Raw genomic sequence first — 15,623 nt, 5'->3', positions numbered from 1 at the left:
AAAAAAACATTGTTTGCACATCTGGTCTGGAAAATTGCCCTCCAGAGCTGCCCGAGTTTTGCTGGCTGGGCAGGAAGAGGCACTCGGGAAAGCTCGCCAGGACGCGCTGATGCGGACAACTCGGTGAAGCAGGGGCTGGGCAGAACGACCAACCCCAACCAAAACGCTTGGTCACAAGCAGCACCGAAGGCCAAGGTACGGAGAGGCATAAGCAATTAAAGTCAAAAAGAAACACCTTATGCCTCATTCTGACCCCTGTAGGACAAACTCTTAACTGTGATTGCTAGGGAAGCACAGCTATCCATAAATCAAAACTGACAGGCAAGAGTCTTTCAAGCAATTCTGTACATAATATTCTGACACTTATGTGTCTCCATAGGCTCCAAAATGGACAGCCACACAGGTGAGTATTGTTTACAGTTCTGAAAACAAAACATAATACATGGACAAGAGCCTATTTTTCTTGACATCATATGGACCAGTTTGAAGGTGAGACAGGTGGGCTGTATTTTAAGGCATTTTCCTTCAGGGACTGTTCCTGCTCACCCCATGACAAGCCCAGGGCATTACTGACATAGGGGCTTTAGAGATCAGCACTTCAAGAAAGGCAGATATAGACAAAAATTCCTGATAGTGAAGCTATGATGCTTTCCTTTTCATGCCACAGAGGGACAAAAACCCGGAGAGGGACTTCAAGCAGAGGTTAAGCAATCACACTGGTGACACGAGACAAGCAATCTGTGCTGGTACCCTCTTTATGGATATTAATGGTATTGAGCGGGATTTACTGATGCCTAAGAAGATATAGCTGCAATTATTCATACAAGCCTGCACTAAGGTAATGAGATAAACCCAGATTTTACAAGTTACAGCCACAACAACCCAAAGGCAGCAGTGTACCCTACCTCTAGAAATGATGCAGCATCACAATAAAGCAAAGGAAGAAAACTAGCTTGTGCAGGTGAAAATAAATATGGGTGGGAGGTAAAATACTGGCTTGTTTTGAACAAAAAGCATTTCAGTGGAGTCAAACACCTACATGTAGAAATCACAGTAAGTATTCAGAGAGAGGAGACATCCCAAGAGTCCCCAGTACAGAGCTGGGGGCTCAAAATGCAACAAACAGCCTGTGGAGTCAGGGCAAGGCAGGAGACTCACCAGGGTGTCTGAAGAAGCCCTGAGGGGAGCTGCTGTCATTCCCTTGCCATACCCTGCACACTGAACTGATGGGGACAAAAAAACCCACAGCCAAACAAAGACCTTATTTACTGTGAGGCAAGAATTAAGAATTCAGAGATAACCATAATTAGGCTTTATAAATCGGTACACGTAGTACGCATACCTTCCTACAGCTTAATAAAATTACTGAAAGGTGCATCTGCTTTTGTAGCAGACAAGGAACAACATGATTTGTTATGTAGCTAGTTACCAAGATACAGTAACCCCTGTGATTAAATGTATTTAAAAATTAGCATCAAATACTTGGAATGGAGTTACTCCGATTTTGTACTTGAACCATTTCTTATTACCAGCTTGCTGGGATGAGTTAAACACGACATACTGTATTTTCATCTCAAAGAAAGCTTTCCTGCACATACCTCCACCAGCAGGCATACCTTGAAATTGAAATACACAGCAACAAAAACTGTTTTCATATGCAAACAGCAGTTATATATCAATTGCTCTTTAAACAGCAACAAACAAAACTGAATTATTTGAAAAAAGTCTTCTGTTAGTTTTCTTATCACACTGCTAAACAGTACGAACTGGATAAACTGATACATTTTAGAGAGCAAAGTAAAGAAGAATCTAAAACAGTGGCAGGTGCTTATGTGCAGTACTGCTTACCTTACTACTAAAAAGAGACAAATGAAACGCGTACAGTTAAATTCAAATACTCAAATAAAAGACTACCTAACTAGCTCCCAAGGTGGAGAAAAAGCACTGAAAAATACACGGGACCACAAGGATGGCCTTTGATCAACTGTAATTTACATAGTCCAAAAACTACATATTTCAGTATAAAACCTACAGATTATTCCAGAATTATACATTACTAGTAGGATGAACATCAACGATTACTCAAAAGCATTGGTATCACACCCCGATAACCTACCAATCTGTGCAGATTAAAGTGCCTGGTTTTCCTTACACTGCTCATGAATCTTCTGCCCATCCTTTTGGCACGCCAGACTGATAAAAACATCCTGTGTTTAACACAAGTTTCTTTAGTCTTTCTTCAAAGTGAGCCCAACTGCACTGAGCTCTCCGGGGAAATCTCAGGGGAAATGAGTACAACCAGTTATTAAGACAACTTGATGTTGATTACTATATCCTACATGTAGGTTGTTCCAATGTTTGGATTAATCCACCTTCCATCTGTTACAGTTTTTCTTTCTTATCTCCGTTGGCAAGAATTTGTTGAACAGATCCACATTGAAACAGAGGCAGATTTGGTCAACTGCTTCTTAACAGGAGACACAAACTGGTACCTCTGCACATATTTGTATATTCAACTTAAAGGAACTTTAAAAGTAGCAATTTGTTAAGGGCTTGGGCCAGGCTTTTTAATTTACGATTGCAGAGCACCTCCTCAAGAGTGGCCACCAAAGCATAATACTAGCCTAAAAATGAGTACTTCTGAGGGTCTGTTCAATTTGGTCTTCATAATTTCTGCTGATCTCCCTTGTACATCCCGAACTCCAGAGGTACTGTCTTCCTGCTGAAGATAGCATAAAGTTTTAAGGGTCTTCATTTAGGTAACAGTAAGAGATAGCAACTTTTTCACAATCATAAACGTCAGCTCATCTTGCAACCTATCTGTAATTAGTAACTGGAAGCAGCATCAGCAGCTTCAGGGGAACCTTGCCTACCTGGCTCCTGGGAAGTAGGATTTAGGAAATCATATAAGCAGGAAAACGTACCGGGGCAAGTAGGAAGGTAGAATTACTTTGACTGTTGTCTCACCTGGAGCATGCCTTTGCAGTTCAGGAAATCCTAATGCCCATCATTTCACTGAGCTTTTCCACTCTCTCAATGAGCAGAGAAGCCTATTTTAACAGGCGCTCCACAAGCTCTCAAGACATCTGGGGAAGCACTTGAGAGGATGAGGGGGATGAAGGAGGAGGAGGGTGGGGTGGCTGCAGGCAGGACAGACCAGGAGAGGAAGGAAGCTATCCATCTTATCAGCACAAGACTCATGTCCACCAGCAAAAGCACTTGTCCTGCATTAAGGATACCTTTATTGATGCAGCCAGAAACCAAGAGACTACCAGCAGCTGAAAGATTTCCACAGTACAGGTTGACTGGGGATCACTGGGGTTAGTGGATATAATTTAATAGTTTTATATAAAAATATATACATCTAATTAATACATAAAAACCTGCTAATTTCCATTTCTAAATATAAGCTTGCATTTCTGAAATACCAATTCTCTGGTTATATTTTTACTGATCTATCCTTACTGGCTTGTGTTTTGTTAACAATCTCCTGACTCAGCTCCTTCCCAAATGAGGAGTCAAACTGATGTATCTTTCATTGTAGGGTACCTGCTCCCTGTCTGACCACTCGTATTTCTCTTCTGCAAACCATTTCTAGTTTGATACACCTTCTAATATAAGAAACCACACAGTTCCCAAGGAACACTGCAGATGTCTAGTGATACAATAATGCAATTTTATTTCCCATTTGCTTCCCCAGACATTCCTGCAATTCCTTTTGCCTTTTTGACTGTTACTGAGCACTGAAATGATTTTTCCACCAGTCTATTTTAATCCTGAGAGGATACAATGAGACCAGTTTTTCTGACATCCTTACGGTAACCTCCATCCATCATGATTACTGATGTTCTTTCTTACCGTTTACTTTTTTTTTTTTAAACTAATTAAACCCTAAGATTTTTTTTCTTAATCCACAACAACCTAATTTTTCTACAAGCCTTTGCAGGGAATTACATTGTGTGCATCTAAGAAAAACTAGAAGCCAACATCAACAAGATTATCTTCATTCACGTGCTCTAATAACTCTGTGCAGCAGAAGACTGCAATGCTTTCATCACTTCCTCATCAGCACTTTCTGCAGGCACTCATTGATCCTGCCCTTTACAACAGTTCTTCCATTTTCCCAGTTCAGAACAAGGCTGAGTTGTCATTTCTATGAACCCTTCAAGATGCCTTTTTAAGAAAAGTACCGCCTTGCCATATTTCACTCCTGTGGTACCACAGTCAATTTAGGGAGACGTATACATCGCTGTAGCACTAACAGGTCCGTAGTTTGAGTCCGTTTAAAAACTATTCAGGATAAATACCAATAGGTCTTGAAAATACTTTCACAAATATGCCTAAACACGTGTCCAAAATAGGTATATACTAAATGGGCACAAGACACTTAACCCACAGAATAAAACTGCAGTGCACGTTGTCAACCGGACCAGACTGCGAAGCCTGTGCCACAGCTCTGGGTACCATTGGAAACTTTCTTTGAAACTGTCTACACATACATTGTAAATCACAGAATCACAGAACTGAAGGGGTTAGAAGGGACCTCAAAAGATCATAAATACAGGGCTGTAAATAAAATATTTCTTTCACGTGCAGATTGCTTTAAATGAGGGGATACTTCATTTTAAGACAGATTTTCTCCATCATATTGTATCATGATCCATTATGTTAAAACCTTACAATGATTTATTACTTACAGCTCTTTTCCTTGATAGAAAACTATTTGTCAGTCCACAGTTCAAAACCTTTTTTGATATCAGATCTATCACAGACTTCACTTGGAGTTTTTAATATTTCCATTTAATAGAAATATTAGATTGAAAAATGAAGGTATGATAGAAAAGCTAAATTCAGCTTTACAATTAATATTTTTTTGTAGCATCACCATCTAGTGGTCGCTCTTGTTAGCAACATACTGCTTTCCAGTACACCAAAGCCAGACCAGCTTGGTCACATTTTATTTGGTAGTAACTTGAGGAACCCCATGCTGCAATCCCAAATTCCTACAAAAGATTTTGAAAGCTCATAATGAAGAAACTCTAGTACTAGCTGCCTGCCTACCTGAAAGGGTTCAAGTGTCTGGGACAGAATACTTACGAAAGAAGTTTGCCCGTTCTTCTTACCTGTTCACGATTCTCAATCACCAAGCACTCAAAAAAAATGCATTTTAAAGGTTGAAGAAGAGTTTCACTTCACCCAGTGTTAGAGAACAGAGGGTAACAAATCTCATAGGTTAACTTCATATCTCTGATGCTTGAGGTACATAGGACACCGTTCCTCATAAACTGAGGAAGCTCGATCATAACAAGGCAAAACCATCACATGCCGTATCTTACGTTTAAGCTTCAAATCAGTACAGATAGCATTGGTTACTTCGTGATAACTGCAAACATCCAAAATCCTACCCCACCCTGAGGTAGCTCACCCCTCTTAGACAGGAAACCATTTCGAGTTACTATGACAATTAATGTAAAACATCTGAAATAGTGATTACACACACATCCTCTAAACATTTAGGATATACATTTGACATTTTGGTTACTGAAGGATGCTCTTTGAAAACCATCCAAGCGTCCAAGCAAGTTGCAACAACTGCTTTAAGTCCTGTAGATGATGAAAGCTTATCTTGAGGACAAAAACAAATTACTTAAAACCTTGCACACCTCAGTTAATCATCATCTTATATCCATGTTCTGCATTACTGCTCTAGACTGTAGAGAGCTTGCTAAAAACAGAAGGTATTCCTCAGAAAATCTGATTCTACTGCCCTCTGCAGCATTTCTCAAAAAGCAGCGTATGACTGTAAAGCAGTGTTTACATCCAATAGGTTCTCCAAACTAACTCTGTATTTGAAATTTCTGAAGTATTTAGCATGTCTAATTAAAAAAACAGCCTTCCTGTGTTATTAGTATAATGAACTGGCTTACTAAAACTTCCCAATGCCCTCTGTTGCATTTTGTTTCTTTAAACAAAGGCACTATTGAATGCAGCTAATTAAGATCTTGTATACCAGCCAATACCTGGTCCCTACACCACAGTGCAGCAAGCCAACCTAACAAATTCACAAAGCTCTCTCAACTCAGAGCTGTTGCTATTAAATAGATCTTCAGCATGAGCTGAGGAACATGTCTTGAAGAGAAGATCAGCTACGCTAAGCATTCAATAGCAACCTGGGGTTTCTCTGACATACTCATAATCAAAAGTGTAACACAAATAAAACTCAAACACAGAACTACTCTATGTACTTTGGTTTCCCTACAGTTCAGGCAGTAAAAAAGACACCAAGGTAATTAGAGCCCTTTGAACTGTCTCAAGTAAAATGAAAGAGCATCTAGATTGATCTGCTTCTTAGAACTGTCTCATATAACCATTATATGCTTTTATCATTATTTGCAAAGGTATCTGGATTGTGAAATATATTAAACCTGATCTCTGACTACAGACAGTTGTGTTGTTTGCCTCTTTGACCCCTTTATTCTTTCTGAAATGCATGACTAAGCATGCTATAAATTAGGATAAGTTTGTGCATATATAAGTTCACCTTAAGTCCCCAGTGGCAGTGGTTTTTATATTTTTATATATATATATATATATATATATATATATATAATGAATACACACAAAATACTATGTATTACTTCAGGTATCCATGAGTTTATGGATACCTAGACATGGCAAAGTGTGTTACTGTGTGTGTGCCTTCATAAGCAACACAAAATTGAGGTCCTAGCCAAGCCCAAAATGAGGTTTGTTGTGTTAGCTTTTTTACAAGGCTCCTCAGAAGTTAATATAGCCCACTTCAGATAGGTTACTCATTAGGACATGATGAAGAAGATAGCTTGTCTTACGCTTCCCTGGAGACTAGAGAAACACACACAGGATTTCTTACGGAGTTTTATGTAAAAATAAATGTGTCCAGTAACACCGTTTACATTTTTTATAATCTTCGAAAAGATCAAAGACAATTATTAAATACACCTCCACTACAGCCGGTTCCTCTGTAGAGTCCTTAGAAGTAGATAATAAAGAGCTGATGCTCAATATTTCTCCTTATAGTTACATTTTCAGAACATTTTAAGTTTAGAACAACTTTTTTCTTAAAATATCCTGGTGCTTTGTACAGTACTCCGCTAATTTCAGTCAAAGGATACTACCACACCAACAACTCAAGCTAAAAATGTCAAAACATATGCCCACCTTATCATTCTAAACCTCAAATACTCATTATCAAATCATTTTTCCATTTTTTTCTTCAAAAAAAGCCAGACAGATTCAGAAGTGTTTATAGAAAACACACCATTTAGTCTAGCACACTAAAACACCACGCTATTCAGAAAGTGATTAAGCTGCATTTCCCTACTAAATAAGTAAATAGAACTGCCTGCTATGACCCCCCAAAATCTTGCTCACTTTTCTTACTGGACTTCCCATATAGGTACTTAATCAAACATTTAATAAAAACGAACTCAGAATTGATTCTGCAGAATCCTTGTAGAGAACACGAAACGCAGCTGACAACGGTAACCATAGCGCCCAGTCACAACTCCATCTGAGACCTCAAGTTACCTCAAGATTTGTTATCTGGGCATTTTACAACATGTGCTTTTAATCACGATGTGTGGAACAAAGTCAATACCTTAATGTCTATACAGTGATTTTTACAAATGAGCAGTTCCATATAAGGAACTGTATCTGATGATTTTTTCCCCCCCCACAGAAGTATATATATCCATAAAGAGTATATCAAAACAGCTCACTCTCGTAACTTAAAAAAATATACCTTTACTGGTGAAATATGAGAATGAGAAACGAATCCATGTACATTCTCAATCTGTGACAGATTCTTCTCTGATACGTGAACCAGCTCCGGACCCGTCACCTCATTGCTGATGTGGGGCGAGCTGTGCTCCTGCGGAGGTGTATCTTCATCCTGATAGCGGTATTTCTGAAGAAAACAATTGGAGAAAACGATTAGCCCACCATGAAAACGTGAAAACATTATATAGAAAACTTAGGAGAGATAAATAGTTACTTTCTGACCCTGCTGACCTGAAGGTAATAAAATCTAGAAATAAAAGGTTTAAATTAATAATTTCAGTTTAAAAACTGGTCCCATCTAAAAACATTCCAGCCATTTGAAATGCTATAAAGAATGCTCGAAATGCTCTAATGCTACCTATTTTGTCTGTTTGCATACAGTAACATGCCCATAAACTCTCTTCCAAAAAAACTTTTTCCTTACACTTCTAATACAGCATTATGTCCTGCCTTTAAAAACCATCAGACTCAAAAACTTTTTCCCACTTCCTGTTTAGCACATCTGCAAAAACCCTTTTTTTTTGTCAGCTGAAAGGTTTCAGCTTTTATGTTGGGGTATCAACACAGCACTTCACTGCTCCTAACTTCGTTATGAGACTACAGTACGTGGGCTTGCAACGAGACAGATGAAGCCTCTGTGATACAGAAGCCTCCACACAGAAACACAAGACATTACTCAGTCTTATTAATTTTCATTCAATTTCAAAAGCCAGAACCTATTATTTAGCCACCAGGGCTGTGTTCCAGTCAGAGTGCTGCAGCCACACTTGCAGCCCCCGCTAAGAAGTATGAATGAAGTCATGGGCACACATGGTATTCACCTCTTCTCTGGATTGCGGAGTTAACTGTTCATCCAGCATTATGCACTGTTACAGTTTACATTAAAAATGGAAAAAGAAGTGCTGTGGTAAAGAACACTCATGTAAGGCTCTATAGACAAGGGCTATAAACTCTTAAAAAAAAAATCTCAAACATGAAGGGCTATTTGGATTTTAATGTGATATTCAAGACTGAGAAATACTTTGCAAATAGTAGTAAAGTCAACTTGAAGCTACTAAAAAAAAAACCACACTTCATCTTTAAAATACACTAACCAAACTACTTACAGGATAGCATTTCTAAGTGCTATATCCACAACACTTCTTATCCTATAGGTTACCCAACTGTCCTCATCCTTTTCAGCAAATACTTCAGCGCAAAGCGCTTCAGCTTGGCAGTAAAGCAGATCATCTTACAACAGATGACTCTCCACTTGTAGTGGAAGTGCTTTGTACTGCTTTACTCTTGAGCATCAACCCCAAAACACCCGTGCTTCTTGACTGAGGGGGAGCACCTCACCGCTCTGTCATGGTCAAACAGCCACCATCCATCCAGCACTGCCCTTCCATCCCTCTCCCAGGAGCTGCCATCACCTGAGCAGAGCAATTCAGTCATCTGCTTCAGTCATGCCACATTAATTCTGCTGCTACACCTGAATCGAAATCCCATGCAATTTAAACCCCATACAAGTCCAGAGGTGCATTTTCACAACACAGCCAGCTGATCCAAAGGGCAGCAGCCACACAAAAGAGCAGAACCCATTGGGGCTCTCTGGCCCCAGCTCTACAATTGCATCTCCCTGCCCCTTGCTTCTAGCATGTGTCTGACCCCACGAGGAGCACGCTCAGCGGGCTAATCCAGCAGCATGTTTGTTCCCTCTCCAGCGATATTAACTTGCTGCTCTTCTAATTCCCTAAAGCGGCTCACAACAAGATGAAACATGCAGCAGTGCTGGCACACCAGGGAGAAAGGGAGGGAGAGAGCCAGGGCAGCCAATCTCACAGTGGCTAGCAGAGACCATTGCTCTGCGTACAGCTAAAATAATCCAGTCCTGCGCCCAATCCAGGTGCCAAAGAGACCCTAGGATAGAAGAACCAGCCAAGAAACAGGCAATACAGATCAAAGGAAAGACTAATGGCAAGTGTGGCAAAGCAGCTCTGAATTCACAGGCAGACCACCTCTGCCACACATCTCCCAGCACCCAGTTAGGCAGCAGCCAAGCCAGCTAACTACATTTTTAGGAAGTTTTATTGACTACTCTAAGTTATATTCATAATTTACAGCGCAAAAGAAAACCCAAACGCTCAATATTAACACACTTCTGACAGAGATACTGTCCCAGAGGACTGGGTTGCAGATTTACAGGTGCCAAAATGGAGTCATAACGTTTCTCCCGATGCCATGCAGTTAACAAGATTTGTTCAAACTAGACTGTACCCTCAGTGGGTTTTGAGCTGTCACTCAGTACTATGGACTAAGTTACCTGCTGGTGTAAAATACTGAAAAATCCATTTACTTCAACAAACCTGTGCTAGTTAATGTGACACCAGAAGATGTTCCAAAATCACCACAGTGAAATCATTCATTGTGCTAACTGGTCAGCCCCGCGGCCTCCCTGCTTAAGATCACTATCCTAGCAGAGCTGAAAAAAAAAATAAAATCGCCAAAGTATCTGCAAAAACGCACAGGATAAACACTTTTTTTTTTTTTAATGAATGTTTTAAAGGACCATTTTTCAGAATATAGATCACCTGTTCATGGAAAAGGCACAGAAAAGCTTCAGGAAATTCTGTCTTTTCAAAAGAAATCGTTTCAAACAAATTCATGTCTAGGGAGTACCCTAGACGTAATTAACTTTAGGCTTTATATTTTTAAGAAGTTACTCTACTGAGAGATCTTATTGAAAGATAATCAACAGAAAATTAAGCAACCTAAAGAACCCCTTAAACATGCCTTAAACCAGTGACCCACATCCACAACAGTATGTAAGGCTGTAAATCTACAGATTCAGGCCACACAGAACACCATGCTCGAGGACTAAAAATTAATTATGCAAAAACACCCTTAGCTGCCAGATAAGGTAATGACAAAGTGCAAGACAGCAAAACCTACACTGATCTTCAGGACTGAATGTGTATCAAAACCCAATTCACATTAGAGGCACACATCAATCCCATGTCTTATATAAAAACAGAATTGAAGGCACTGCAACTTCTGGATGTACCCCCACATACAAAGAGAACAGTACTAAAACAGCTTGAACTTAAGAGGAAGAGTAAAAGGGTGCTTAAAAACGAGTAATAAAAGATTGCCAGTTGGTCTTTCTTGTATTCCCCTTCTCCTGCAGATTTTCACGTTCCTTATCCACACAACAGCAGCATTCCCAAGTCCCTTCACACTCCAAATAAAAAATACAAACAAACCCCAGGAAAACAGGCAGCCTGATTTATATTGTTGTGTTTAGGCAACATTTTAATTTTTGTTCTAGAAGTCCAACCACTATTTGAAAAAGGGTAATGAGTGAGGACTTTGAGTCAATATAACCAGTTAAAATTGAGAAATCCATAGAAGTTCACAGAGGCACATCATCTCTGATGCAGCACGAACATACAGCATGATAAAACAGTGTCTGCAGACCATTTGCTCATGACAAGCCAAACTGAAATACTTGTCCTTATTCAGTCACTGCTCTACTTCAGACAATAAGCTTAACCTGAAGGGACCCTTCAGCAGACCATGCCAGCAATTCGGGTTGTTGGGAAATGCTGCCCTACATCCAACATCCCCACTCCTGTATAAAAGCACTAGGATGCAGCATGTCAAAAGCAGATGAGCAGGAAAATCTAAATACCTACATTCCCTCTCTCACCCCCCCCCATCCCGAAAAAAAATAAAAAAGCATTCAGAACTCTGACTTTCAGATACCAGTCAGCAGAAAATAAGCTCCAATAGCTGCAGCAAGCAAAGCAACAATACAGCCAAATTCCCCATAAACTTACTACAATAAAATTAGGACAAATTAAATAGTAAATTAAGATCCTAGCATATTCTGTATGAGTCTTCCCTGTAGTTTACTGGAAGTGCAAAGCCAGAAGCAAGTGCTCAGGCCAACAGTGTCTTGTTCACTGAAGAAGGAAAAGGATACAAAGCAAGGAGTACACTCAGCTGCTGTGGAATGGAAGTCACCTTGAAAACTTGTCATTTGTGACAACTGGCAGATGACAAAAAACAAAATGAAGCCTCATTGAAGGTAAGCAGCAATTCACACTGAAAAGCTGAAAGCCTGCTGCTAGCAAAACCACTTCAGTAAGGTAAGAGAAGCAGGTAAGTGCTGGTGCATCTTCACAACTTCTTCACTGATCACAGACATTTAGTATTATTCTCAATTTAGGCCCCCACATATAATAAACTCCATGATTTGAAATTATTTGAAATTAGAGCAATTTTTTTAAACAAGCATTTGGAACATTGAGTAATAACTCCTTCATTCTCAAATAATAGCAATGAGTTTTCTTTTAATAATTAGAGCTAAGACAAACCATAAGGGGAGCAGCCTTTTAGAGTTTCCCCCTTCAATTTGACGTTGTACTTTGGGTAAAACCACATGCAACATCATAATTAGGTCACAGTGCTCCATCATATGTGAAAATACACAGCTAGTGGTAAATGCAAGCATTTAGGCAGCACTTCATGTCACAGATACTCTGAAATAGCCAGTTTAAGACGCTCACGTTTACAAAACACCAGAAATACTTGGTGACAATAAATTCACCTGTTCCACAATGCCAATGTAAAGAGGTCAAACAAGGAGCAGTCAGACTGACAACGTTGTTTTCCTGTAGTCAAAAAACACTAAAGGAAAATGGAAAACACCATTTCATAGAATTACTTCTGTCAGCTGAGTTGTTTCTTTATATAAAGGACTGAACAGGTTACACTGCATTATTATTTCACCTATTACTTTCAATATTGGCTCAGTTTTAAGCATTCAAGAGGTATTTTCTGAGAAGACACTGCTATGTTATTTTTAGTGCAGCACAATCCTGCAACTTCACTTCAAACAAATAAAATTGAGAAGCGCCAAGTGCAGAACCCCCTGCGCTCCCAGCAGGTCACAGTTAGTCAAACCTAACGCCTTCAGTGCAGCTGGGATTTAGGTAGCGCAGAGCACTCCCTCTCTATTTATTAAGAGCAGGGCACGTGCAGGCAATCACAGGCTGGCTGATGGTGGAAGCACCTCTGGGTCCACCCAGAGCAGGGGGTCCAGCCCCATGCCCAGGCAGGCTCTGAGGGCACACGCCCTGCAGGGAGCAGGCCCCCAGCCCCTCCAGCAGCCTGTGCCCGCGCTCAGCCACCCACACAGCACCAAAACGTTCCCTGGGGTTCAGCAGCAACCCCTGGGGTCCAGTTTGTGCCCACTGCCTCCTGTCCTGGCACTGGGCTCCCTAGGCAATAGCCTGGCTCTGCCTTCACTGCATCCTCTCTTCAGGAATTTTTAGGCCCTGCTGAGTTGAGCCTTCTCTCCCCCAGGCCGAGCAGGCCGCCATTTGGGTATCGTTAAAGCCCAACAGCCAGATATTTTAACGTACAGCACTGCTAAAGCAACTGATCTCGAGAAACTAGCAGCCTGCAGGACATCAGCACAGGGACAAGGACCCACGCTGGGGACCCCAAGCAGCAGCACCGGGGGGCTGTCCCCAGAGGCAGCCGGGGACAAGTCACCGGGGGACAAGTCACCGGGGTGCGAGGCAGCCCAAAGGGGCCGCTGGCGTGCGAGGACAGCGGAAAATGCCGCTGTCACTCAAATCCGGCACAAAACGCCTCAAGTGGATGCTGGATATTCGCTGGATATTTTTAGTTTGGTCTTAAAGCGAACAGCATCCCTCGTCAGCAGCTCAACTGGCACCATGAAATTCCAAATTGGATTTTTGGTCCTACGGCTTTCCTCCCAAATTTGTGATGTTGTAATGAAGGGACGTGCAGTTCCACAAAGAACTAAAAGCCTCGACTTTACAGCAAACAGTTTCTCAGCTGCATCGATATACACGTACATATTTACAACTCAAAAATGCTTTGGACACATGAAAGACAAGTAGTTACAAAACAAGGCAAATCCTTGCCTACTGGAATAAAGCACTCAGCCTTCAATTCCACAATAAACAATTTACACTAGCAAAAGAGCCATTACAAACAGATCAGACTCCTCCCTCCCAACCTAGCGACTTTTTTTTTTCCCCCAACATCAACAACATATTGCGATACCAGCATATATATAATATAAATGTACTGCACAGACATGCATGTATGCATGTCTGTGTGTATATGCACATAAACAACTGCTCCCAATTTACAGAAATACAGCTTTTTTTGTTAAGAACATTGAACATTGGCTTGGAAACACTGAATATGTAAAATAACTTTTGGAAACAGATTGCTGAATCTGTTCACAAGTAACTTCACACACACAACCCTTATTTTTAAAGGGGCTTTCTTAAAGGGGCTTTCCAGCAGTTACAGTTCTCATCACATCCTTCAGTTCCAGTGTTAATTTTTCTGGAAAAAGCAGTTCAAACCACTCTGACTACATTGCTTACTATTCTGAGAATTACCAAATTATGTATGTTTTATTGCTCTAGACCCCAAACAGTTGATGGAGTCCTAAAATGACTAAATGCCCGAGGGCACTGTTAAACCCAAACCTGCCACTAACAATTGCTTCTATCAATATGATGTCAGGAGGCATTTCCAGCCCTGCATCTCAGTGCAAGTCTCCCATGTATTTAATTCTTCACAGCTGAAGAAAATGAAAGCCAAGTGCAATAAACTGATTACATGATGATTAATGCTGATTAATGAAGAATGACGACATTTTACATGCAGTATTCAGTAAATTCAAAATGTTGTTCAAAGGGATCTCTAAAGAGTAGGCATGATAATTCATTACTTCTGTCACAATCACCAAGAGCTCCCTCCGATAATCGAGTAATGCCTGGAACAAAATACATGCTATTTAATCAGAAATTTAAGGCGTAGTTACAGCACACATCCTGGCAATCATTCATAGCCTATTAAACCCAGTTTATATTTCCAGGAAAGTCCTTTTATAGACCCACCTTACATCCAAACATTAAAGAGATTGTGTTGTTGGTACATGCTACTTTACAGTGGCACAGCATCGGAGAAAAACAATCCAAGTTTTTTATGCTAGGAGACATTTTTTCAGACCCTGTGCACTTCAATCGATCCACGACTGAGATTCCAGAAAAATGCCTCTGTAAGCGCTGCTTGCTGCCTGTCTTTGACATTTATTCTAGGTCCATAGTGTTCCAAAATAAGCCTTTACATCAAATAGGTTCGATCCTTCAGGAAAGATTTCGCTCCATATTAGAAACCAGATCTTAAAAAAGGCAAGCCAAAAAATCCTGTGTCCATTTTTAAATTTTTCGAGTCAGCTTTGTACGTAATTATGCTAGCGTCAGCTCCGAGTGGCAACTGTATCGCGGCCCGAAGTAATAGCGGGATGCTTGCAGCCGGAACCTGGGGCTCGATCCAGCAAGGCAGCTCCACCTGCTGCAGTGCAAGGTCTGCTGTCTCCTCCATGAAAAGAGAAGCAACTCCAGCAGAGCCACTCTGCTCGTGTATGCTGGTTGCTGAGGGGAGGGGCAAGATGTTGCAGCAAGGGACTCGTACACGGCCCGACCGAGACAGACCCAGCACCTCCCGCAAGGTGCTTTCGCACTGCACCAATGAGCAAGTGAAAGCCCTTTCTAAAATCACATGTGCATAATTATAACGCCGGGAAGTTGTAAGGCTAACAGCGGGGGATCTGCTGAGCTGCAGTTTACGCTAGCTTGTTCAAGGAAATACAAGCAGACCACAGAACGAATGGCTATGGGATATTTAATCCTCATTTTCTAACATAAAAAAAAATCAAGGTTAAATAACGCATTAAAAAAAAAAAAAAACATTAACTGCTGAGAAAAACT

General features: G+C 40.7%; 1 protein-coding gene across 19 annotated transcripts in view; it reads right to left on the bottom strand.

Moving 5' to 3' along the window:
- DLG1 (discs large MAGUK scaffold protein 1) overlaps positions 1–15,623 on the bottom strand; it is a 149,677-nt gene that overhangs the window by 87,720 nt on the left and 46,334 nt on the right. For 16 of the 19 annotated variants that reach the window (XM_068692873.1, XM_068692874.1, XM_068692867.1 and 13 more), the window contains one exon: positions 7,781–7,945. In XM_068692873.1, the coding sequence (XP_068548974.1) occupies positions 7,781–7,945 (165 nt within the window). Of the gene's footprint in view, positions 1–2,116; positions 2,192–7,780; positions 7,946–14,750; positions 14,958–15,623 lie in introns of those variants that run through there. The other 3 variants (XM_068692878.1, XM_068692880.1, XM_068692883.1) reach the window with 2 other exon arrangements.

The sequence above is a fragment of the Anas acuta genome, chromosome 9 (assembly GCF_963932015.1).
Source record: "Anas acuta chromosome 9, bAnaAcu1.1, whole genome shotgun sequence".
NCBI lineage: Eukaryota > Metazoa > Chordata > Aves > Anseriformes > Anatidae > Anas > Anas acuta.
Note: the sequence above shows the minus strand (reverse complement) of the source record. Positions and strands in the feature narration are given on the sequence as shown.